Below are 24035 nucleotides of genomic sequence, written 5' to 3'. Positions count from 1 at the left end.
AATATTTTGTCTAGTACATTAAATGCAAAATAGATGCAAAGTAGAATATTGCAAAAGAACAAATGAATGAATTTCTTGCCTGTATATGCTCCAGGAGGGCGATAGCGCTCATCCCAGGGCTTCCCAAAGACTGTTCGGCTAAGCCGGTCCACAGCCTCTTTCATGGCACTGCAAAATGACCGGCTGGAGGATGCTCCTTTAATGGCGTCTTCCATTCGGTCATCATTCCAACGCATCAAGCCCTCAAGGAGATAGGCCTGAAAATGCGCATCACTGGCACTGGTTCCTAAAAGTTAAATAAACAAAAAAGGGTTTTGTACATATGTACAGGCTATGTACAACTACTGAGATGCTATGGAGTGACTGGTTACTTGTAATACATAAAAACAAATGTCATTATAACTGTCAGCCAAGAAAGAAAAGAAATGTAATAATACTGTAAAGTTTGACATGTATTAATGTGACATTACTTTAAAGTAATGGAAGCAGTTAGAGTGTTTATATTCTTTTACAGAAAAATTAGTAATCCGTATGTATGTAATACCTCAATAACATCGCTGGCGTACACGGCTAACAGCCACTTAGGTTTAGGTAGGGCAGGTAAGAGAGGAGGCTCAGCAAACACAGGAGGCTGCACGAGGGAGGACCTTGTGAATGGTTCGCAGGCAGTCAGGTACTGCAGGACACGCTGTGTCCATGCCTCACTGTGTTGTTCCATCAGCTTCTTGTAAAGCTGAGTCGCACTGCTGCCCAGTGTCCTCTCCCTCATCATCCTCAGCACGCGGTTGTCACATGAGTATCTAAGGAAACAACAGTACGATCATGCAAATGCTTCGGTTGGTAAAAGAATAACACAATAAAAGCGCCTACTAATGAATGATTCATTATGAATTACCTGTATGTCATGTATGTCAGCAAAGCTGGAAACTGACTGCGGTGGCCCATATCCAGCTGTCCTAAGATGTCCTCAGACCAGGCGGGATACTTCTTTTTGCAGCCTTTGCACTCCAGACACTCAGTGGCAATGTCATACCACCTGTCGATGTCTAAGACCATGCGCACGGTACGGTAAAGTCCTGCCGCTGTCAGTCTGTGCTTACCACAGTCTGGGCGAATACAGACATGAGGAATTAACCACATCTTCAGCGGCATCCATAAGAAAAGGGGCCGACATAAGAAGAGGTCGGGTGAGGCGGGCGGCTGAGTGTGAACTAAATAGTGTGTTCCGGATCCACTCATGCTGGAAAGGTGGAAGATGATCTTTCCAGTGGCCTGGAAGCTCAGCTGATGGCTGATGACGTGGAAGATCTGGTGTTCTTGCTGTTTCCGCTGATGGAGACGGACCGGCACAGGCCTCTGAGTGAACAGTAACAAAAAAATATGGCTGTTGCATTTGATAGTCATATGCCATAAATGCAGCCCAAAAACAGCATGCGAAGCAGTAATTTTGGACAAGTATTAATAATTATTATGATTATATTTAGGAATAACAACGAGGAAAATGGTACTAGTGTTAAGAAGCAAAGAACACAGTGTACACTTTATTGATGTAACGAATATGGAATCGGTACAGCTCTTTGAGAATGAGGATCAGGTGTAATGGAGTAAGGAAAATGATGTATGATCACTTCAGTATAATGCCCACATACATGAAGCATGCACACAGATACAGTAAGGAAAAACCTCTAAGTGCCATCTCAAATTTTCTCTTTTACATTTCGGTTCAGCAATTTCACTTTACAGTAATAGCAATGAATAGGTTCTTTCATTACCATTCAAGTGAAATAACTGAATATTAACATAGGAGCCTGATAAAAACGCTAATTATAAAAGAAAATTTGAGATGGCGCTTCAACTGTTCCTCTAAAACAATGAATCTCCACCATCCTGTCTGCTCAGGGGGAGCTAAAGAGTGAGTGAGACGAGCAAGCAGTGTGAAAAAGTTATCCGGTGATTGTTTAACAATGGGTTCGTTCGGAAACGCTAATAAATACACTGACACTTTTGGACATGTTTTAAAGAAGTGCACTCAAGGAATGCATCCCGCTTGAGGCATGATGTGACGTAATTCTGTATTGTAAACAAAACATATTTTAAAATGTTGATTTTCTTTTCAAAAGTAATGCTGTGTGTTTTCACAAAACATACGTATAATATTTGCATTCGTGTCATATGCCACACCTGTATTTAGCTGTGCTTCACATTGTGATGCAGCAAACACCAGCTCCGCATCATCTTCAGCAGTGGGAACGGAAGTGCCTGGAGCACAAATGTTAAAACTAAATACTGTGAACAATACACAGAGACAAACGTATGAAAGATGGTGCTTACTTACCAGTTACGAAAAGCTGCCTTCGGGTCAAATGTTTGGCTGGGAGTTCTGCTGCTGGAGGAAGTAAAGTGGCCTTCAGTAATGGATCTGGAAACAGCGAGTGGACAAGTTTGCAATTACGATAAATGAATACATGTAGGGAAAATTCAATATGCACACGCTTACTCATAGGGTTTAACTGGTTACAGGAGTTTTCTGGCCAGCTGTCAGTGGAGACAAATGTTTGCCACGCGCCAACAGCGCTTTTACAGTGGCGGTCTGCTGTACACCAGTTTGGATGGCTGTAGATGGAGGTGCAGAGGTGGAGGTGCTGACGCACTGGAGGTTGTGGGTGGAGGTGCAGACAGCACCTGCTCCTTCGGTTTGGCCCTTTCAGACTCCACATTTTCAAGGCGCTTCGCCTCTGCCGATGGTGCCATGAGGAGTAGGGTTCATGTTGCCAATTGGCGGCGAAAAACAGGGTATGCGTACATTTTCTGAAAGGAAAATCAGAAAGAGACTATTACCTCTAGCAATCTGAAATATACCTGCATGTTAAGTGTGTAACAATTATTTAACAACCTACACGTAAACCATATTACTGTTTTTGCTTATTTTATTTAACATTTATTTATCCAGGAATCATTTAATTTCACACAGATCACACAGATCTTCAGGCTGGTGTGACTTGAGTTGATATCATTTCAAGGGATCAGACTTACGGTTTTCCTAAAACAGCCGATCAAACTTCCCCAAAATCACATAGATTTACATTGATAGATTGTTCAGCTAAAGATGTTCACTTTCAAATGTCAACTCTCGAACACACAACAATCTTTTTTCAACAATGTGTTTATTAACTTTAACAAATTTTAAAAACAGACTGGCTTTCTTAGGCCAATATAAAGTTTTATCTCATCTAGTTCTTTCCCTTAGTTTTATTCTTCTGGGACTCTAACTCCTCACAAACTTTTACCTCATCTATTTTTTTATCATTATGTTCATTCAAATGTAATGTAAATGTCATAGGGCAGAAACCATGACTGCATATCATTGTTGACAGCTTAATTAGCGGACGGCGGATGATTTTAACTTATCTGATGAGTAGCGACATGTTTTGTTCTATATTAATAATGGGAAAAGTTGTTAAATAATTCAATAATTAAGTAAACCATAGCCTTACCTATTGCAAAGATGACAACAACAGCGCAGCGGCCGGTGATTAATCAAAAGTAAGCGACATGAGAGAAACGCAATTGGTCCACAGTAAGCCAGAGGAGAGAAACGCGATTGGTCCACAGTAAGCCAGAGGAGAGAAACGCGATTGGTCCACAGTAAGCCAGAGGAGAGAAACGCGATTGGTCCACGGTAAGCCAGAGGTGAGAAACGCGATTGGTCAAAAGTTATCCCCAGTCGAGAAACGCGATTGGTCAAATGTAAGCCCCAAAGAGAAACGTGATTGGCTCATGTGGGCTTACTTTGGCTCAGGCAGTGGGAAGCAGCATGCGCAAAACGCGAAGGTCACTTCGAAACAAGTGTGTAGTATCATGCAATGCAAGTCGCTTTGGATAAAAGCATCTGCCAAATACATGTAAATGTAAATGTAGATACAGATAACTTTCCCAACATTGCCATCTCAGTATAACAATTGTTCCCTTTCTGTCGGTCTCTCGACGTTGTGTCGAACCGACAGATGGGGTTCGTCCCTAGAACCAATCGTTTCCGACTGCTTAGAAAAGGCCAATGAAAATTGGCAAATGAAATTTGCATGCCGGACTCCGGGTATAAAAGGGAGACGGCGTGCATCATTCATTCACCTTTTGTTCTTCGGAGCCTTTGGTTATGAAGATCTTCTCTTGCTGCTTAGCAAAAGCTCTTCATTGCCGGTTCTACGACGTGGTGCAGCGGACTGTCCCTTCCTGCAGCGACTTCCCCTGGGCGTCTCGGTGGCATGTCCCGCTGTTCTATTGGGTGCGGTGTCCTCATCGAGGATGCGGACAAGCACGATGTCTGTGTCAGGTGTTTGGGGGTCCAACACGCTGAGACAGCCTTCGTGGACTCATCTTGCCCGCACTGCGGGCAGATGGTCATAGAGGTGACGAGGATGGCTGAGGCCATTCCGTTCACCAAGGCGAGCGGCGAGCGGCGAGGGTGATATGGGGATTTCACTTTCGGGACCAGGTGGTGAATTTACAGGCGCTCCCCACTGGGGAGGAAGACCCAACCCCGTCCGTGTTGTGTCCAGTACGCGCGCTGAGACCATGTTGGTATCTCCACTATTCTCCTCCCTGCGGTAGGAAGTGGTCTCTGTAGCGCATCCCCCACTTGAGGAAGTAGCGCTTACCCAGTGCCTTACGGTTCCGGGCGGCTTCTCGCTGTTAGAGAAACAAGGCCGCCGCCTGTGAGGCCGAAGGTAGGGGCCTTCCCACCTTTCAAGAAAGCTCTGGGACCCCCTACCTACCCACTGGTAGGTTACAATTTCGCGGTAGCATTCACGGCTGACACGCCCAGGCCAGTCACCGTCGCTTCGTTGAGATTGTGACAGGGCACAGTGTTATGGCGTTTTCCATTGGAACCCCACGTCTCGGTTACGTTTGTAACCTCGGTTCCCTGATGGAGGGAACGAGACGTTGTGTCCTCTTGCCACAACACGTGCTGTCCTCTGCAGCAGTCGTGAGAGGTCTCAGGCTCCTCAGAACTAAGGTGAATGAATGATGCACGCTGTCTCCTTTTTATACCTGGATGTCCTGGGCTGAGTCCGGCATGCAAATTTCATTTGCCAATTTTCATTGGCCTTTTCTAAGCAGTCGGAAACGATTGGTTCTCAGGGACAAACCCCATCTGTCGGTTCGACACAACGTCTCGTTCCCTCCATCAGGGAACCGAGGTTACAAACGTAACCGAGACGTTTTCCACTCTATGGCACCTTTAAGAATAAACGATAACAAAAGTATAATTTTAGATTGAATTCTGTTTATTTGTGTTTTCTCTTTTGTCCAATAAATACAACTCAAAATTCAAGTTTAGGGAGGCAAAAAGTTTGTAGCTAGCTACTGTGGCTTGCCACCTTCAACCAGAAACCAGAGTGCATCCAAGATATAAATCATTGGATGACTGTAATTTCCTTCTTTTAAATTCTAATAACAAAATACATGACCAGACAGTGAGCAGAATATTCGAATTACCAATTAGGCTGCACTGTTACTCCAACAAATAAGTTAAAGACCTTGGCGTTATATTAGACAGCAACCTGTCATTTAATCCCAAATGTCACAAAAACAGCCTTCTTCCACCTTAGAAATGTTGCCAAATTGCGAAATATTTTGTAGTTGCTGAGCAGAAGAAGTTATTCATGCATTTGTGACCTCAAGACTTGACTACTGTAATGCACTCTTAGTGGTTGTCCTGCATCATCAATAAACAAACTACAGTTAGTTCAGAATGCAGCTGCCAGAGTTCTAACCAGGTCCAGAAAATACGATCACATAACCCCAATGTTATCAACCCTTCACTGGTTACCCATTAAGTATCGTATTGACTTTAAAGTTCTTTTAATTACTTATAAAGCCTTAAACGGTTTAGCCCCTACCTACATAACAGAGTTCTACCACACTACAACCCATCACGCTCTCTAAGATCTCAAAACTCCAGACTTTTGATAACACCTAGAATAACTAAATCCACCAAAGGGGTAGAGCTTTTTCATACGTAGCACCTAAACTCTGGATAGCCTTCCCGATACTATTCGAGGGTCAGACACACTCTCCCAATTTAAATCTAGATTAAAGACACATCTTTTCAGCCAAGCATTCACTAATACATAGCTAATGAACAGCAGCTACAGCTAATTATTCTCTTTCCTCGGCCCTATATAGCCCATCCCCAACTAGAGATTACGCCAGCTACATCGGAAAATCCCGTGCCATCCTCCTGCGAGAGCCTGCGGACTGACTGACCATCCCAGCTCCATCCAAGGCAATTCCACACCACCCAAGAAAAAGGCGACCATCTGACCGGCCCAGCTCAGACAATTCCATCCCCAACCGAGAGCAAAGACGGACTATTGTCACATTAATGCTAAATTTACAATACTTGGTATTTAATGCTAAACTTACATCACATGACAGCAGTTTGAAGTTATGGCTGCACTCAGTGACTTTGATTGGAGGTAGCTGGGTGGGTGTTTGTGGGGAGTGGGGGGGCTTGTTGGTTGTGGTTCGGGGCGTTTCATTTGTTGGGACTGTGTGGGTCTGGTCTGGTTGGTCTTGTTTTGTGGTCGATGTCGGACAACAGAGGAATAAAGTTAATTATGCCATTACTATTTTTCCCTGGTTGTTCCTCTGTTGTCTGTTGTTGATCGCGGAATGGGACCGGGTTGGACCTGCACGGTTTCGGCGGGTGGGGCTTCCTGGGTCGCGGCTCGTGGGCTCTCCCTGTTCTTCGTGGACGTTGCTCGGTGGCTTTGGTCGGGGTCACTGAGTGCAGCTATGACACGTCAGAGGAGATCTGGCCCTCCCAGCTGAGCATGGTTTCTCCCGAGGTTATTTTTTCTCCATTTATTCATCATTGGAGTTTGGGTTCCAGGCCACAGCAGTGCAGTGTTGGCATGCTCACCGGGAGACTGCATTTATTTATTCATTTATTTATTAGATATTATTTATTAGAATGATCTTGCTTGGTCTATAAACACCATGCACTGTGCTGTGTTTTACCTTTCTGTGTTTTTCTTATTTGCTCCTGTAAAGCTGCTTTGGAACAATGCACATTGTGAAAAGCGCTATATAAATAAAATTGAATTGAATTGAATTGTCCTTTAATTAAAGCTTTAGGTCAATTCACTTAAAGCCAAGGTCTGGCAGACTCTCCTGAGGTCATCCAATCTTACTACTGCTCGACATGCTGCTACTGCAGCAGCTATCCTCACATATAATAAAAGACACGCTTGAAATATTCTATTGATGAAAACATCATAGGCCTATAGTTTAAAAACTAATGGAAATAACAGATGACAGTTGTTTCCTCTCTTTCTCCCATGCTCCGCCCACTCCCCAACCCTTCTTCTAACAGTGACCATGCCCATTTAAATCTGCAGATCTGTCTGTGTGTCCAGCGCCACAAACAGTCGAACACAGCTTATGTTTACATTCACGAGGCATGAGACCATTGATTGCTGTTGTGTGTCATGACGCGCTAATTTCACGATCTGAAAGTTACCTACCAAACATGATCGGCATTTGCAGGACAATTGATTGCTGTTGCGACTCGTGACTAACGCAAAATTCACGATCTGAAAGAAAAGTAATCTGTTTACGTAACACGCGTTACTTGTAACGCGTTACCCCCAACACTGCGTATGTCTACTTGAGTCACATTTGAATTTTATAATATGTGTTATTTTCATGGATAGTCAATGTTTACATTAAGTGCTCTTTTCGTCCAACATTTCAGAAATGTATGTGATGTCTTTGATCAAATTACTTTTTAATCAAAGGTTTTTTGGTTGATCAAAGTGATGTGTAATGTAGCTGTGCATTCCGGTTTAAAGAGCTGCAGGAATAAATAACAGAACAGCAGTTCTCAGTTGCACTGATGAAACTGTTAATAGTCAAAGTTTTGTTGACATCACAGATTTTGTAGAAATCATCCTCCGAGGCAAAGAGTAAAACTTGAGTTTTGAAGTTTCCTTGGAAAAAAGGAGGGCAAACAGAGATGAGCCTGTATGTCAGTGGCACAAATTCTGAATGGCTGTCATATCTGGTGTTTTAGCACAACAGGTGTGTGTAATAGCCTTTTCACACAGAGATCCTGGAAAATACACAGAAAATGTGTCCAGGAATTTGTCACGGTATAATATGGTTTTCATGTCATTCTGAATGAGTTACATTCTCACCATGTTGGTTATGTTATGTACATCAGGTGTAACATCAGGTTCCAAAGCAATTGTACTGACAGGTACGCCCACCTTACTTGCGTGTACATTTGGGCGGTCTTAGTCAAATCATACCACGAACTGACGTAGATTTGTGGGGGTGTTGATACACGAGGCATTTCAGGCAGGTCTGGGTGAGCATTCAATTTTAGATAGAATTCATCTTTTGTTCCGACACTTTAATTTTTGCAATTTTACGTCAAACCAAAGACCCAGAAAAATCACGTATTCGTGCCATATGACCCCTTATAGCTTAGCTAAAAACTTAGCTGTTTCTGGATGTGTGTATTGTTTATTCATGAGTTTGCATGAATTTATATTATGCCTGTTGTTGTGTATGTTGCGAATGTGTGCTTATGTGACGCCTGAGTAACTGGGGCAGAACTGATTGCTGCTGATGGCTATAGGCGCATAAAGACCTACATTCAGCACACAGACACAGGAAGGAGGCAAAGAGAAAGAGGAAGCAGACAGAATTTCTTAATGTGTCCAGTGTCTACTACCACTGTTGTAATTCTCCTCCTCTAGATGTCAACCAAACAGTTTACTAAACAAAACAGGAAAAAACAAGGAAATATCTCTAGTTGGAAAGAGAGGAATGGATGACAGATGAGACGAGGAGCGATAAAAAACACAACGCTTAGACAGGTCAAACACCGGGACAGGATCTGGCCCATCTGCTCAGCTGATATCTGAGAGAAATATGCATGCAGATTGGCACCGCACCTTCATCCTCACTTCTACGCCTTTACCCCCAAACACGATTCATGATGCATTTATGCCATCTCAGAGATGTAAGGATAGGATGAAAAAAGGAATGTGTTGTGAGGATTTAACATGACTAACAGTAAGGTGGGTGCATTGGAAAGACATTTGATGAAATAAGGAAAGGGAATGTGTTTTCTTACGAAACCACACAGCTTTATTTCAGATGTGTAACTGACGCACATAAATAATGTATGTTTATAGAGAAACTGATACAGATGGGTTGATAAGCATGTCATTGTACAAACAGTAAAAGTGTGAATTAGACAGACTTACTGACAGTAATACTGAAGCACATCATGATGCACTGATGTATCAAATTTCTGATGAACAGTGTTAATGAATCATAAATCGAATTGAATTGTGAGATTAGTGACGATTCACACCTCTAAAATGTCAAATGGTACAGTATACAGTAAGTAAGCTTATGGGGCGGGCCAGAGGACTGGTGCCAAGCAGTGCTTTAAAGAAAAGTCTACATATGCATATACTAGCTCATTTTCTTGATGGCAGTAAATATAAAGTTAGCCTAAATCTAATTTGTTTCAATAACAGAGCTGGTCAACTTTTACGCTCTGTTTTCAGGGATGCCACAAAAATGTAAAATGAGGGATTTCTATTCTTGTTAGGGAACTATAGTGCTTACTCATCAGAAACATGTACTGTACTCTTGAGGATTGGTATGCTATATTTGATACACTGTAAACCTAGGGGTCTAATGATGCCAGTCCCACTACCCACAAAACCACACTTTATAGAAATCTCCATATGCCACTGCTGTAAGACGTGCTCTATTGGAAAGATCAGATAGACCAACGTGTATTAAATGTATAGGCAGAGATGGATGATGGAAAGACTGTTATGTCACACTATAGTGCTGTGGTTATATTTGCCTATGTAGTGAAAGAGGCCTTTATTTCCTTTAGGTCTGTGAATATGACAAGATGTCTCTAAAGGATGGCTTGGAGAGATGTAAACGTTTGCCCATAAAGATGTTGAAGAATAGACGTCTGACGTCAAACTGCCAAAGGGTCATTGCTGGACGACTGTTGGCAGCTGGTCAGGTCTCCTCTGAGAAACCATCTATTTAGTCAGAGGAGTGTGATAGACTTCAAACATGAGACAGAGAACTGTAGGCGTTCTGTACTGTCTAGTAGAGCTAAGGAGAGAGAGAGTGGGTTGTATGACTCATTCTGACCTAGTTTAAGTTCTAAGATGGGTAAGTGCGGATAATGCGGAACCATGGTAATGAAACATGCCTTTTGGGGACTACAAAACTAAATCTATTTATTATTCTTATTGTTAATTAACTAAATTATCAACAACATGTTCAGGAGGAAGGTTAACTAGTTTGCATTTGAGTAATTGAATGTTTTAGCTTGCATACTTATTATTTTGGATTAGAGTGTATGGAAGTAATTATTTTGGTATGAAGTATATGGAAGTCTTTAGATCGTTAAGTTTAAATTTGAGCATTCAATCACTTTTTTTGTAATATTTTGTCATTTTAATCGTGTATCTAACCTCGGACTATACTGGCAACAGGAAACTACAAAAGCCACTGGAATGCAGGAATGACATTACACATTTCAATCATTTCACACCCCAAAACCTGTAATTAGAGTCTTGCTTTAAAATTTGTTCCAGTCTCCACAGCTGGTCTATTTTTGGGAAAAGTGTCTCTGGCCACGTTTCTCCATAAATATTGATAGCTTTAATAATAGATTTAAGACTCTGAGACTTAAATAAAGGAGGAATTCTAATGTAAACACACTTATTGAGACAGGTCAGGAATGATGGTCCTGCACGTAAGATAGTTAGTTGTTAGTTACGATAGCACTGAGTTGATTGATGTGTCATTAAAGATGTCATTTCTGCACACACCATGTTCTTTGGCAAAGGAGACAAGATTATATTGTATTCTGAGGACGAAATTGCATGAAAGACCTCAAAATGAGATGGTGGGTTTTCTTTGGCTTTACAAAAGGGAAATATTTCCCAGAAATAGTTTGATGAATCGAATGACTTTTTCCACATCATTCTCTCTTTCCTTTTAAAGTATTAATAGTGTAAGGAGCTAAAGAATGCCGTTTGGAAAGGGTTTGTGTTCTGCCTGAAATGAATCTGATGTAATGTACCTGGAATTTGGTTAAGGCTGGATTAAAGCTGTGCTAGTCCTTGTGTGCAAAAAAAAACTGTGGTGATTGAAATGCATATCTATGAATTGGGGACAAAAGAAATGAAATACTATGCATGACAGCAGTTCTCAAGGTGATAATTGGTAACTTGCACAAAAGGATTTTTTTTTGTTTCTGAATAAACATTTATAAGCTTTTAGTAGACAATTATTTATTTATTTCTTCAAACTAAATGTATGGCAGTGCACTTATGGGGAACTTTTAACTTACTAACTTCTGACTGCTGAATATAAACACACACTCTGAAAATACAGATATTGCTAGACAAATGCCAGAAATGTTCTTATTTAAGCTTTGGCTACATAATAACGGTTGTCTTTTTTAAAAGTAACTTTTATCTTATTGTTTGCTCTACTTACCCTCCAGTGGAAAACCCTCATTCTCACTGACTGTAATTTGCTTTTGATTACATTTTTGAACGTTCTTATTTTGTCTCTCTCAGGTAGAATTTTAATTCTCACTCAGTTGCTCTCTGGAGGATTTTGTCGTCAGCATCCGTGAAACAAGTTCCAACAACCACAACAGATATTGTTAGTCCCTGAACATTAGGCTCAAAGAGAGACCATAAAGCTATAAATATGACCATTTGCTTTGCATACAAAGGGTAGGCTATGACCTTGGTTCTGAAACTTTAGAGATTCATCCCTCCCGCTGTGACAGAAGGACAAGGTGGTCAGATCTTTATCAGAGCAGGAAAACAATCATGAAATCTCAGCTTCATTATCATTTATCATTGAATAACTTTGTGTTTAATGAACTCATGCATTTTGGAAGATTGAACCCCCCCCCTTTATGTGCAAATTAATGTTTTTCGTTAATAGTTTCAGGAGAGCTGATCATACACTGCTTGGGTATTTCCAATATTACAAGTACTTATGAAGGTTGAAATGTACTGTAATATGCCACTGCTACACTCTAAAAAGTGCTTTGACCCATGCGTAAGGACTGGTGGGTTAAAATTACCCAATAGGTTATTTTTAATCCAATCGCTGGGTTGTCTTCACTCAACCGAGTGGAAATAACCCAGCAATGGGTCATTTTTAACCCAGCAGCGTGTTTTGTTCTTTCCTATATTTACCCAGCATGGGGCGAAAACAACCCAGTGTAGCATTTATACTTTATGTCCACCTTTACAAAAATGTTACTTTTTTATAGTAAAAGTCAGTGTAGTAACCATGTTTTTTGCATATTGATACCATTGGCAAAACTATGGTTAACTATTTTTTGGCTTTTTTACTAGTAAACCATAGTTAATATTCACAAGGGCAGGGACAAAAGTGTAAAAATACATTTAGTACAAAAAGTGTACAAATATATTTAGGTCTCCCTCGCAGGGCCTGGCACAATATTCCTTATTGCCCCCAACAATACCCCTACCCCAAAATATTTTTTATTATTATTTTGTGTGTAATGTAGCCAATATACTATTTGCAAACGTGAGCATTACCGGATTCAGTTCAGAATGCATTTTATTATTGTTATTTGATTACATTAGACACATTTGACTGGGAGCTAGCTGTCGTATTTCATTCATTTAAATTCTTTGTTCATATTTACATTTACAGAATGTCTCGCCTCGGTCCGTCAGTGTGTGTCGGCGTGTCCCAATCACCCCTCCCTCTGGCCTCCATGTGACAAGAAAAACTGTTCTGCCCAGTACGATTCCCATGGATCGAGTTACTGCCCCTCTCACGCCGCACCGCTGCTGCTCAGTTCACTCGCTCCAGTCTCTCCCGAGCGGGTGGCGCACCGCTCCATAGCTTCACACGCACCCTGCGCTTCTCACATCCATTCAGATCGACATCGACTCGCTGTCCGAAGATGACCGTGATTTTTACGGGGCCATCCACGAGCCAAACCTCCTCCAACCGCGGAGAGTAGATCCGGAGCCGAGGAGAGAGAGAGTCAACCATCTCTCTCTTCTACTCTCCCCATCATCTGCTTCAGTCCTCTGGGCAACAACCCGACAGCTGAAGACGCAACGAATCGCAAATCTGACTAAATCTACCCCACAAACACATTCTTGCTTTTCAGCATAAAGACAGGTCTGGACGGGATATCGTGGACATAAATTTTTTACAAGGATCCATTTTTTCTGTATTCGGTGAAGATGGATAATATAAATGTGGAGTCTGTGGAGAAAGAGTGCGGAGCGCTCGGGGGATTATTCCAGGCGATTGTCAACGATATGAAGGTGAGGCATTGGTGTTATTTATGCACATGTAACCGTATCACGAGCGTGACCTGCATACAGATGGTGAATGTGTTAAACCCGTCATCCCTTTTGTGCGTTTAAGCGAGTACCCATCTTGCAATATTTTGGCGTACATGACAGAAGAACTATGACATTCCGTATCTTTGACGCCAATGTACCGGAACATTAAATCAGCATGGCGTGTTGTGTTTCGGTATATGATACGTTTCGCGTTTGTGTTAATACAGCATGCACGAAGTTGCATACACTGTATCATCCGCACGGGAATGTTGTGCGTGAGGAAGAAATGAAGGGGGGGGGGTCACACACAATAGGAAACAGACCGAACCGCTGCTGAATAAGCAGATGCGGCCGTGCGCCATTCCGTGTCACTGAGAGATTTGTTGCGTCTGACTAACGGGATTCCAGCGTCCTTTTATATCACTGGGTCTATTGGAATTTAAGGCTTGTGGAAAAAAAACGTATTGATCTTCTGTCGAGTTTCGTGTTTTTAACCACATCGTAAAGAGAACGAATCATCGCACTGACCGTCTGTGTGATCCGGGTTTCATGTACATGCATGGTTCTGACATTGGCACTAAAATTCAGGCAGTCGTTTCGCACGAGAACAGCGACCACATGACTTTCTCCCCTGAGAGGCTTTCAGGCAGCTTGTTAATATTACAGTCTTTCACAGTAGAAGTGATTTTCTTAACACAGTGTAGTGATAAAGCAGCACACCCCCATGTGTATCTGATCTCTCCTCTGCTCTTGACACGCTAACACACACATTCTCCTCTCATTTATAATTAAACACTGTTTTCTCCAGCATGTGCTGGACACCGGTTCCATTTGCTTCCATGCCATTAAAAGGGTATCGCAAAATATGAGTCAGCCATCATGTCAGCATGCATGTCTGTTGAAGGATATTGAGTAGACTGTGGCGTTGGCATAAGGATTGATGCTTTTTGCCTCAGAGCTCTTAATGTTGGTGTTCTGTTTGCCGCAGTTTAGTCATACATGAGTGCTGAGTCTGGGATCCTGGCTTTACCTTTAAGACGCAGGTTGATTCACATGCTCTGCTGTTCTTGGCTTTGCTCATTCTCGAATTGGGATTGGACCTTGTTGATGTGTGGATGCAATGCAGACATGCAGTTTAACAAGAGTTGTTAAGTTTGAACCATTTCCTAGTGATATTGTATAAAGATATATGCTATCTAATATATCAATTCATATTTCTGTTAACCCTGTACCGGTATTTTAGTAATGAGACTGGAAAATAAAGTTGTTGTTTAAACCCCAAGACTTAAAAATCTTTCATTGTTTGCTCACTGTCTATGCCTTTGCGTGTCTTTGTTTGTGGTTTGTACAGTAAGTTGCCTGTGGGCATCTCGCTTGTCATACGTGTCTCATCACTAGAATGTCAGCTGGATCTTCTTTGTTCTGTCTCTAAAATCCTACTAGTGGTGGAATGAAGAATTCAAGAAGGGACCCAAATTTCCACCTGTATCAATGAAGTATAGTTTCACTTCACACTCCAGTCTGCAGGAACAGGGAAAAAAAACACCCGAATAATTTCAAAGGTAGAAATGTATGCGTAATGTGAACATCATTTACATGTTGAATCAATTTGGTTTAGCTGGATAGTTGAGTGTTTTTCTGTCTGCATCTCTTGTGGCTGAGTCTTGGGAGGGCATTGTTATAAAAAGGTTGTTATGAGTATGGCCCTGGTATATGGGGGTGGGGGGATTGGATTTGAAAGGGGATGGAGAGGTGGGGTGGTTGTCATTTTTAGGCCCACATTCTTAAAGGCCCCCCCCCCAGGCGAAAGGGTCCTAAGAGAGAGAGAGGGACACCAGCATTAGACATGAGGATGACACAAGCACACAGATGTCTGTTGTATGACTGTTGTTTACATTCGCATGCCTTACACTGAGATGAACATACCAGCCTGTAGATGAAAGACTCTAACATACATTTGTCTAGATTTCAGTCTGCCTTTAACAACTGAATCTGAACTATGTGTTCAGGAAAGCTATAAATATTTTTTCTGGGATACACATTGGTCATGGGATATACATTTTTGTCTTTGCTGATAGGTGGAATCTGCGTTGCTTTTTTGCATTTTCTGTGCTGACTTTGAGGGAAAATACACGTAATTCTGAATAAGGAAATAAGAAATAAGAAATACAGGTTGTGAGATGTGTTAAGCACTACTGTAAAAAGCATACCGATTAAGTAATATCTGTTTGCTGATAACTTGTTTTTCCATTTGTTTTTATTCCCCAATAAATCGTATGATCATCTTATATGACAGCTCATGCCTTCTGTTTGGACACCATTGATGGAATCCCATTGTAGGCTTGCCAGAAGAGTATGTGAATGAGCACGTCACTGTTTTTTTGTCACTTGTTTTGGTCAAGCTTTAATGCTTAAATTCTTGTGACCACCCGCCTCATGTCCACTCATTATTTATCTATCTATCTATTTATTTATTTATTAATTTAGGGATCTGCCGAGACAATGGGGTAAGGCTTGTGGTATCAAATGAGCATGTTTTTTCTCTGGCCTCTTATTAGGCTTGTTAAAGATGAATCAACTTGTTCTGAGTGGAGTACTTTCCCTTGGCAGTGTGCCCGCACCGCTCAGTGCGTCTTTGTTGGGCCTGTCAAACGTATCTCATCTCTTGTGTCTGCTGAAATCTCCCATAGAGTAATGAGTATGAATAAGCACTGAAATATATGTCAAATTAATGTTTTAGCGAACAGGTTTAAAGCAGGGGGCTTTGCTTGTGGGAATACTGTCATGTATGCCCAGTAGCCTCTCGCACATGGTAATTCGAAGCTGAGGATTGTGGGTTTGATCCCCATCTGGGTTGCTTTAAGATCAGCTGAGCCCACAGCAGAATACGTATCAACCTAAGCTGCATTTCATTTTAAAGCCCCATCTTTCCCACATGAGGCAACCTAATGGCTAAACATCGGGGTTGTCAACAGAGAGTTTCCAAATTCAGTGCCAATTAAAGAGGTCCCAGGAGAAGCTTTGAGAGAATAATCCTACTATCACCGTCATGCCATTAGGCAAGGTTAATCTTGAGGCCCCTTCTTGACGTTGGTGTACTTTAAATGGCTTGGAACGGAAAGTGTCTTTTTAAATGACAGTTATTGGTTTTCATTTCCTCTGTGGAAGAGGTCTAGACATAAATGATTGTGTTTTTCACTTAAGAAAGCCAGAGCAAGACCCATATCATCCTGCACAAGGGCACCTGTCCTTTCAGCCTGATGACAACCCTGCCATTAAAGTTCCACCATTTCTCTGAATGGTAGTCAATCACATGTAACCTCCTTTCCTTTTTGGTTATGTACTGCTGAGGGATATACAGCATCTAGAATCTCTGAGTGGTTTCAGTCATATTCCTTTCAATCAGACTGATTTATATATACACCCATATCAGTCTATCTCTACTCCAATTTTATGTTTTGTAATCAGAATTGAGGAAAGGAAACAACTGATGCTTGCATACTAGACATGGTAAAGGAAGCAAATGGATGGAATAAGGAAATGAAAAGCAGACGCTCAAACATTTTTAAAACAGAATGGATGAGCGAGAGATATATAGAGAGATGCTAGGAGAACAGGCATGGCGCTCATGTAAAATTATTTCTATTATTCATCAGGGCATGGCTTCAGACTCCTGTGGTAAATGTCAGAAATAGAGATGATCTGCCCCTTTCATTCATTTATCAGCACCAAAGACTTCTGTGTACTGTATTGTGGGCCTGACAGCTTTGAACACACTGGTAGTTTGTGTCCTCTGCCCACAAAGGCACAAAGCCAATCAGTGCCGCTTCAAAGGAGCCCAGCGGAAGCAGAACAGCCAATCACGTTTCATCACGGCTTCCACTAGCCCCTCGGGTCTGGTCTCTGAATATGTGCGTGCCATCTTCCCCCCATTCATTTCTCTATCTGCTCAATGTAGGGTTGGAGGGGCATTGCAGAGGAGAGATTGACTTATCAAGAGCATATCAAGGTCCCCCAGGTTTTGAAGAGACCCTTCATTAGTTAAAGCTGAGTGAGGAAAAAATTCACAATGGCAGAAAATATTTTGAACATGCAGTGAAGGCGTTCTGATTCAGGCCAGCTGAAAAGGCATCCAAAACGTATTATTTGTTTTTTATTGGGTGTGTTAATACAGTATAGGTAAGATGCTTCGCTCATAAATTATGAAGTATGCAATCTCGCTGTTTCATTTTACAGCATGTCTGACAGTGTAAATCAAGCTTGGTGATTTGCCAAACGGTGTTTAAGAAATCTGATGTACTACAGACAAGCAATATTGTTTCCCATAACAATGCAAACATGTTTTGTCTATGAAAAGTGAGTGATTTTGTGTTACATTTAAAGGGATAGTTCACCCAAAAATAACAATTCTGTCATCATTTATTCAGGTTGTGTAGATTACACAAAAGAAGATATTTTGAGAAATGTCTCAGTGGTTTTGTGCCCATACAAAGGATGTCAATGGGGGCCACTGTTGTTTGGTTATCAACATCTTCTAAATATCTTATTTTGGATTCTGCAGAAGAAAACCATACAGGTTTGAAATGACATGAGAATGAGAAAATGAAAGAATTTACATTTTTGGGTGAACTGTGCCTTTAATCTGATATTTGTTGTTGCTCAAGGATGATAGTATGTCTTTTATTAGTGTTGATATGTTATAAACTATATTCCACGTTATTCAGCATCTGCCTGAAACAGAGATATAGTACAGATTTATTGTGCATTCCTTGTGACTTTGTATACTTATCAGTTATCACATTTTTCTTATTGTAGTTTTTTAATGTATTGAATTGAGAATTTACAGAACGTTTTTTTTGTTAAAAAGTATACTATGAATATTGTTTAAACTGGGATAGTTCACCCAAAAATTAACATTCTGCCATCATTTGCTCACTCTAAGATTATTCCAAATCCAAACCTGTATAAATGCCTTTGTTCTGCTAAAAACAAAAAAAGATATTTGGGAGAATGTCATTAACCAAACATATCTTACCCCCAATTGACTCCCATAGTATTTATTTTCCCTACTATGGCAGTAAATGGGAATGAGATTTGTTTGGTTACTGACATTCTTCCAAACATCTTCCTTTGCATTTAGCAGAACAGTGTATACAGGAACAACCTGAGGGTGAGTATATCATGACAGAATTTTCATTTTTTAGTGAACTATCCCTTTAATGTTCAGTAATGGACAGCAAACTGCTGATAACAGACTTCCGTGGCTCAAGTGATATTGTAGACAAGAGCTTTGGCTTGAGATACATGTGGCAACATTTTGCTTGAAGTCTATGAATTTATAATATAAAAAAATCCATTGTGGCTTAATAGTTAGCCTTTGTTTGAGTGTTGGAATCGATTCATTTGTAGAAATGGTATTAGGCTAATGCAGTTCCACTTTTGTCTTCTGCAGTCACCAGTGAGAGCAGCGGGGAAGAAACAAGATATTAAGCCAGCAATGAGCTTTTCATTTTAGGAGCATAATATAAAACTGAGTCATTTGAACTTTGACAGAATGTGTCTTTAAGCTCTTAGTGGCTCTTCAATAGAATTCCATTAGCAAGAAAGATGCCAGAGAGGCTTTTTTGTGAAGCTAGATTGGTAACGGGAAAATCAGATTTTTCTGCTTGCAGTCTTCCATACACTGCTGTGGACATCTGGAGCAACGCTTTGTCTTTTAGTTGCAGCTTTGTGTCACTTATACTTGTGTGTAGATATATTATAGACAGAGTTTCTTTAGCCTGGAAAAGATTGGTACTAGCAATGCTAAGGTCATGGATTTGATTCCCATGAAATGCACCTTCAATGCAGCCTCTTTGGATAAAAGCGTCTGCCAACTGCATGTATGCACTGTTCTTCTTTAAAACCCCTATCTTTAGTAGGGGTGTAACGATGCACTCAGCTCACGATTCGGTACATATCTCGATGCTGGGTTCACGGTACGATACACATCTCGATATTTTGAACAAAATTTAAAAATGAAACAGAAATTCAAATAACATTTATTTTCAAAATATTAACAATTTCAGTAACTTATTTTGTTGCACATACAGCTTAATAAAGAATTTTAACATTTTAAGGCTTAACTGAAATTAGAATTAAGATCAGTGTCAATTTTTACAGCAAATTTTGATTTAGTTTTAGTCATAGTCTTTTGACTAAAATGCAATTTAGTTTTAGTCATCCCAATTTATCATAGTTTTAGTCGACGAAATCTACATTATATTAGTCTACTAAAATCTATCTGGATTAACTCATTTAATTGGTGTAATTAAATGTTCCATACAAAGATATAACTGTTTCGACATAATTTACTTTACCTTGGAATTAAATTAAACCAGGTCATTACCTTTATTTTTCAGAAAAGTTGAGTAACTACTGGATATGCATTGTTGCAACAGAGAGAATATTAGACCATGAACGACATGTAGCAGTTCGTTCAGTCTCATTTTGACTCAATTGACTCGTTCGTTTAGTGAAGGGCGTGTTCATTCACTACATTCAACCAATGAAACGCTCTGACAGAGCTCACACTAAAGCGCTATTGGCTCGTGTCTCTTTGAAGCTGCGCTGTCTTTGCTTGAGACAGTAATGAATGAGAAATATCTTTCAAAAAGACATATTACATAAACTGTATTACATTTCTTCAATCATGCAAATCACATACTTGTTTTTTAGCATGTCATTCAATCTTTTAATATACAGTACGACTCGCTTCATCGCTTCTCTGATCGGAACAGCGCTGGTTTCTTTTGTCTTACTTTATGTTGCATATCACGTTAGCGGGTAAATTAACATTGGGATTTAAAAACGTTTTTGCTGCCATTGTAATGAGTTTCGGGGTGACTCGCCTGCAGTCACGCTTCAAGTTTGCTGTGTTTGAACGGCGATTGTGAAGGAAAATATGACGCTTTGTAAATCACTTGGAGACACAGATTGTGTCTTGTGCTTTCACTTCTCCCAGAGACTTCTCTCTCTACCGCATATGTGAGATAAGCACATAGCGGTAGAGTAGGTAGCGTCTTGCCCGCTGAACGAATAGAATTAAACATCATATCGTAAAATATCCCCATCTCTCTACGATGCGCATCGTAACATTTTTGCATCCTGGAAATATCGTAATAAGAAGTATCGTTACACCCCTAATCTTTAGGGATCATTGACAATGATAGATCTTAAATTGACCATGAGAGTTTTTTTTCTGAAGGCATTGAACTGACCTTTACAAGTGCCATCATCATAATCAATTGAATTTAATCCTCACCACATTATCAAGGCCCTGGGTTTGTTTGCCCTGGAGACCTATAAAAACCAAATTGGGTAACAACTGACAGAAACTGCATAGATCCAATGAGAGTAAACAGTGCAGTGGCTGATCAATACTTCATCGTGCAGTTGATTCACCTGTCATGAGCAATAAGCTTCTCACAGATCCTTAATAAAGATGTTTAGCATTGCAGTGATGGAATAGCGGGTATAGACGTGTCGTCACTTTACCACGTGAAAAGAGCGTGCCCCCGTGGGTGGCAAAACACTCAGTAAAATGACTGCTTACAATATCAGGTAACGCAATTGAATTCCGAGCAACATTTCAGTGTCCAGGAACACCTGATTCCTTTGCAAGTCGTAGAGAAGTCGTAAGGATCACAGTCGAGTCAAGCTGCTTGTAATTTCAGCAAATAATTGCGTGTTTTAGTCCCGGTTTCTTTGTTTCTCCTATTCTCCTCAGCCATTTTGCTGGGTGTTTTGCCACCCGGGGAGCTTGTCCCAGGGCGTGTCCCGACATGTTCACGTGGGAAAGTGACGTCAACGCAACCCTCTATTAGAGTGTGTCTGCACCTGGTCTATACACAGTCATTGTGTTTATGGAGGTGCTAAGTCCTCCAACATCTGCCAGCTGTGGTAACGTTGGCAGACCTCGCTGTAGCTTATGGAATGAAAGACGTGGCTTTAGCTTTCATCCTCTGCCTGAGTTCTGGCTGTGTTTTGGCCCTATTAAAGTCCACCTTTAATATAGTTTTTCCACTTGGTTTGGCAAAACAGAAAATGGCCTGCTTGCTTTACAGGAGGCATCTGAGCATGTTTTGGAGGTACTTATTCAATTGTTTGTGGATCACTTGGCGAGGTCAAAAAGAGAAGGGATAAAAAGATGGGAGATGACGGGTGGAAATCGGCTATCTGACAGTATTTGTATAATTGGAATCATGGCTTCTCTGGTATTGGATTATCCCAGGGAATATGCCAATGTCCCGGGATGGATAAAAGAGGCGTGTCATGCACCTTATCACTCTCGCACAGGACCCCCTAAAAATGATGAACCTGCAGTCCCGTGCAGCAGATTAGAGGCACTTCAGGGATCCCTCTGGGAAAACGGTGCGGTTTGGGGGTAGTGTGTGGGTGTATTAGGTAGAGGAGGGGTTTTCTTTTAGATGTTGAGCGCAAGCCTGACCTCCAGCTAGGCTCTCTAGTACGGCTAATTTCACCTCTTGACACACAGAGGCCTGAATCTGTTCAGCTCAAAGCCCGATCGAGTGCAGCATTCTTGAGACTGCTAAGACAGCTGTGGCTGATCAGTGTGTGTTGCAAATAAGAATTCAAATTTATAGCCGCTGGTAACTTGTACAAGCATTTCCCTGTTTATGCAAGTAAACAGAAGTTGTATATAATTTTTTGAACTACAGAAACTGTTTTTCACATTGTGATCACAATACATCTTCAAATTGAAGTAAATCAACATGCAGTAATTTAAAAAATCTAAACAATTTGCACTTGGAAACATGATGATGCAATATTCAATTTGTTTAAATATTTAGTTATAATTTCCATAAATATATATTCGAGTCTATATATATTTTTTAGGGCTGTCAAATGATTAATCACGAAAAATCGCATCCAGAATCAAAGTTTGTGTTTACTTAATATACACTATGTCTGTGTACTGTACATATTAATTTTTGTTTATATTATATTCATTATGTAATCACAAACTTTTTACCTATTTTTTTGTGTTTGAACATGTTATAAGTGAGATTGGGGAAAAACAGCAATGTAGCTCAAGATGACAGTCATAAGATTGTGTGTGTACTAGTGGTCATGCTTGTTAGTTTCTGCTAAGCTACTGTGATATTCTGTTTAGCCCTGTCCCATGCGTTTCCATGGCAACCAGGCAGCGAGACTTACACGGCTTGTCCCCTTATCGCCAACATTCCTCCTCTTGTCCCAGGGCAAGCCACACCCCTCTCAAAATGATCACATCCATACTGTATAAGCACACATTATATATGTAAAGGCTTACAGTTTTTTTCCATATTAATTCCATTACGGCACAAACTCTGTTAATTATCACTGATGTTGCTTTGTTTTGAACACATTTACTTATTGTATGTTAAACAGACGCTCATACGAGCACACAAACTGCCCAGCAAACACTTTCAGCTCACCTTGTGTCTTTGTTCTTTTTGCAGTGCTCATATCCTGTGTGGGAAGACTTCAGTGCCAAGGCCACCAAGCTGCACTCTCAACTCCGGTAAATTCTGCATCCGCCGCACATCCACACCTGTCGTTATGAAAGTTTTTATTGAATTCTGAGAAAAGACAGTGCCATCGAATTTATCACGTTGGTTTTGTGCTTTTCAGGACCACTGTGCTGGCAACTGTGGCCTTCCTGGATGCTTTTCAGAAGGTGGCAGATATGGCAACCAACACAAGAGGTAGGCAATGCTTGTGTGGGTGTTGCTGTGAGTGTGTGTGCTTTCCGTCGCACGCGAGGATGTGTATCTCCCAGTATGCGGTTATATGCACTGCAGGAAACTGGACCGGGAGAGATACCCTGGGCATCCAAAATTGAGGATTACAGTTACAGTCCCTCTGAATTGAATGCCCTCATTTGGCAAAGCAAATGTGATGCCTCTATGTTAATGCAGCCTGATCTGTTAGGAAATTTGTAACTATTTTACGAGGTGGCTAATTCGTATGATTTTGTGTCATACAAAAATGTACGATTATTAGGAAAAAGCAATATTGAAGCCTCTTCCCAACCCAATCCTAAACCTAACGTCACTGGCGCGAATGCAACCCTTACTAAAATCTTACTAAAAAGTGAGACCGTACGAGTTTATACATATTAGCCACCTAGTAAAATAGTTATGAATGTTGAGGTTGTGTTAGTTTGTGTATATGACAATTGTCTCTTGTCAGATATTACCAGGTCCAGACATAATCTGATGAATTTTTCTGCACAGATTTTGGAAAATCTGTGGGATTCTGTCGAATGGCTTTACACATGGTAAAATGTGTCAGACAGATCTGAAAGTCTTATTGGCGGGCGAATGCATTATCACATGAGTCAAAATATGTCATATGGGGGTGTGTGCAGAACTGCAAATGACAGAAATTTGTGAAGATCAAGGGGCACATTCTGCGTGAGCCTGGTTGCTCTTGTAATACTTATAGTGATCTATCAATCTTTTATGATTGTCTTGGTGGGATTTTATTAGAAAAATATTTCATAATTGAGTTCACTCAACAACAAAAAACCTCACTGAGTGGTACAGTGGCAGAAATAGGCTGATGATTTGA

The 24035-nt window shown here is 40.8% G+C and overlaps 2 protein-coding genes across 7 annotated transcripts in view; one reads left to right on the top strand and one right to left on the bottom strand.

Moving 5' to 3' along the window:
- Positions 1-84: 84 nt before the first annotated feature.
- On the bottom strand, positions 85-23001 carry LOC130555263 (uncharacterized). Of its 3 annotated transcripts, none has more exons than XM_057335359.1 (8): positions 22898-23001; positions 2498-2808; positions 2336-2419; positions 2182-2259; positions 2001-2070; positions 896-1356; positions 545-800; positions 85-286 (listed from the first exon to the last, which is right to left on the bottom strand). In XM_057335359.1, the coding sequence occupies exons 5-8, from the start codon at positions 2010-2012 to the stop codon at positions 236-238; spliced, it is 780 nt and encodes a 259-aa protein (XP_057191342.1). In that variant the 5' UTR covers positions 2013-2070; positions 2182-2259; positions 2336-2419; positions 2498-2808; positions 22898-23001; the 3' UTR covers positions 85-235. The 3 variants fall into 3 exon arrangements, with proteins under 3 accessions (XP_057191342.1, XP_057191333.1, XP_057191350.1); XM_057335350.1 differs by lacking the exon at positions 22898-23001 and adding an exon at positions 12761-12859; XM_057335367.1 differs by lacking the exons at positions 2001-2070; positions 22898-23001 and adding an exon at positions 12761-12859.
- mtss1lb (MTSS I-BAR domain containing 2b) overlaps positions 12896-24035 on the top strand; it is a 58805-nt gene continuing 47665 nt past the window's right edge. For 2 of the 4 annotated variants that reach the window (XM_057335285.1, XM_057335264.1), the window contains exons 1-3: positions 12896-13397; positions 22922-22983; positions 23094-23167. In XM_057335285.1, the coding sequence (XP_057191268.1) occupies positions 13314-13397; positions 22922-22983; positions 23094-23167 (220 nt within the window). In that variant the 5' untranslated portion in view covers positions 12896-13313. The remainder of the gene's footprint in view (positions 13398-22921; positions 22984-23093; positions 23168-24035) is intronic. The other 2 variants (XM_057335292.1, XM_057335276.1) reach the window with 1 other exon arrangement.

This window comes from Triplophysa rosa, linkage group LG1 (assembly GCF_024868665.1).
Source record: "Triplophysa rosa linkage group LG1, Trosa_1v2, whole genome shotgun sequence".
Lineage (NCBI taxonomy): Eukaryota > Metazoa > Chordata > Actinopteri > Cypriniformes > Nemacheilidae > Triplophysa > Triplophysa rosa.
This window is presented reverse-complemented; position numbering and strand designations above follow the sequence as displayed.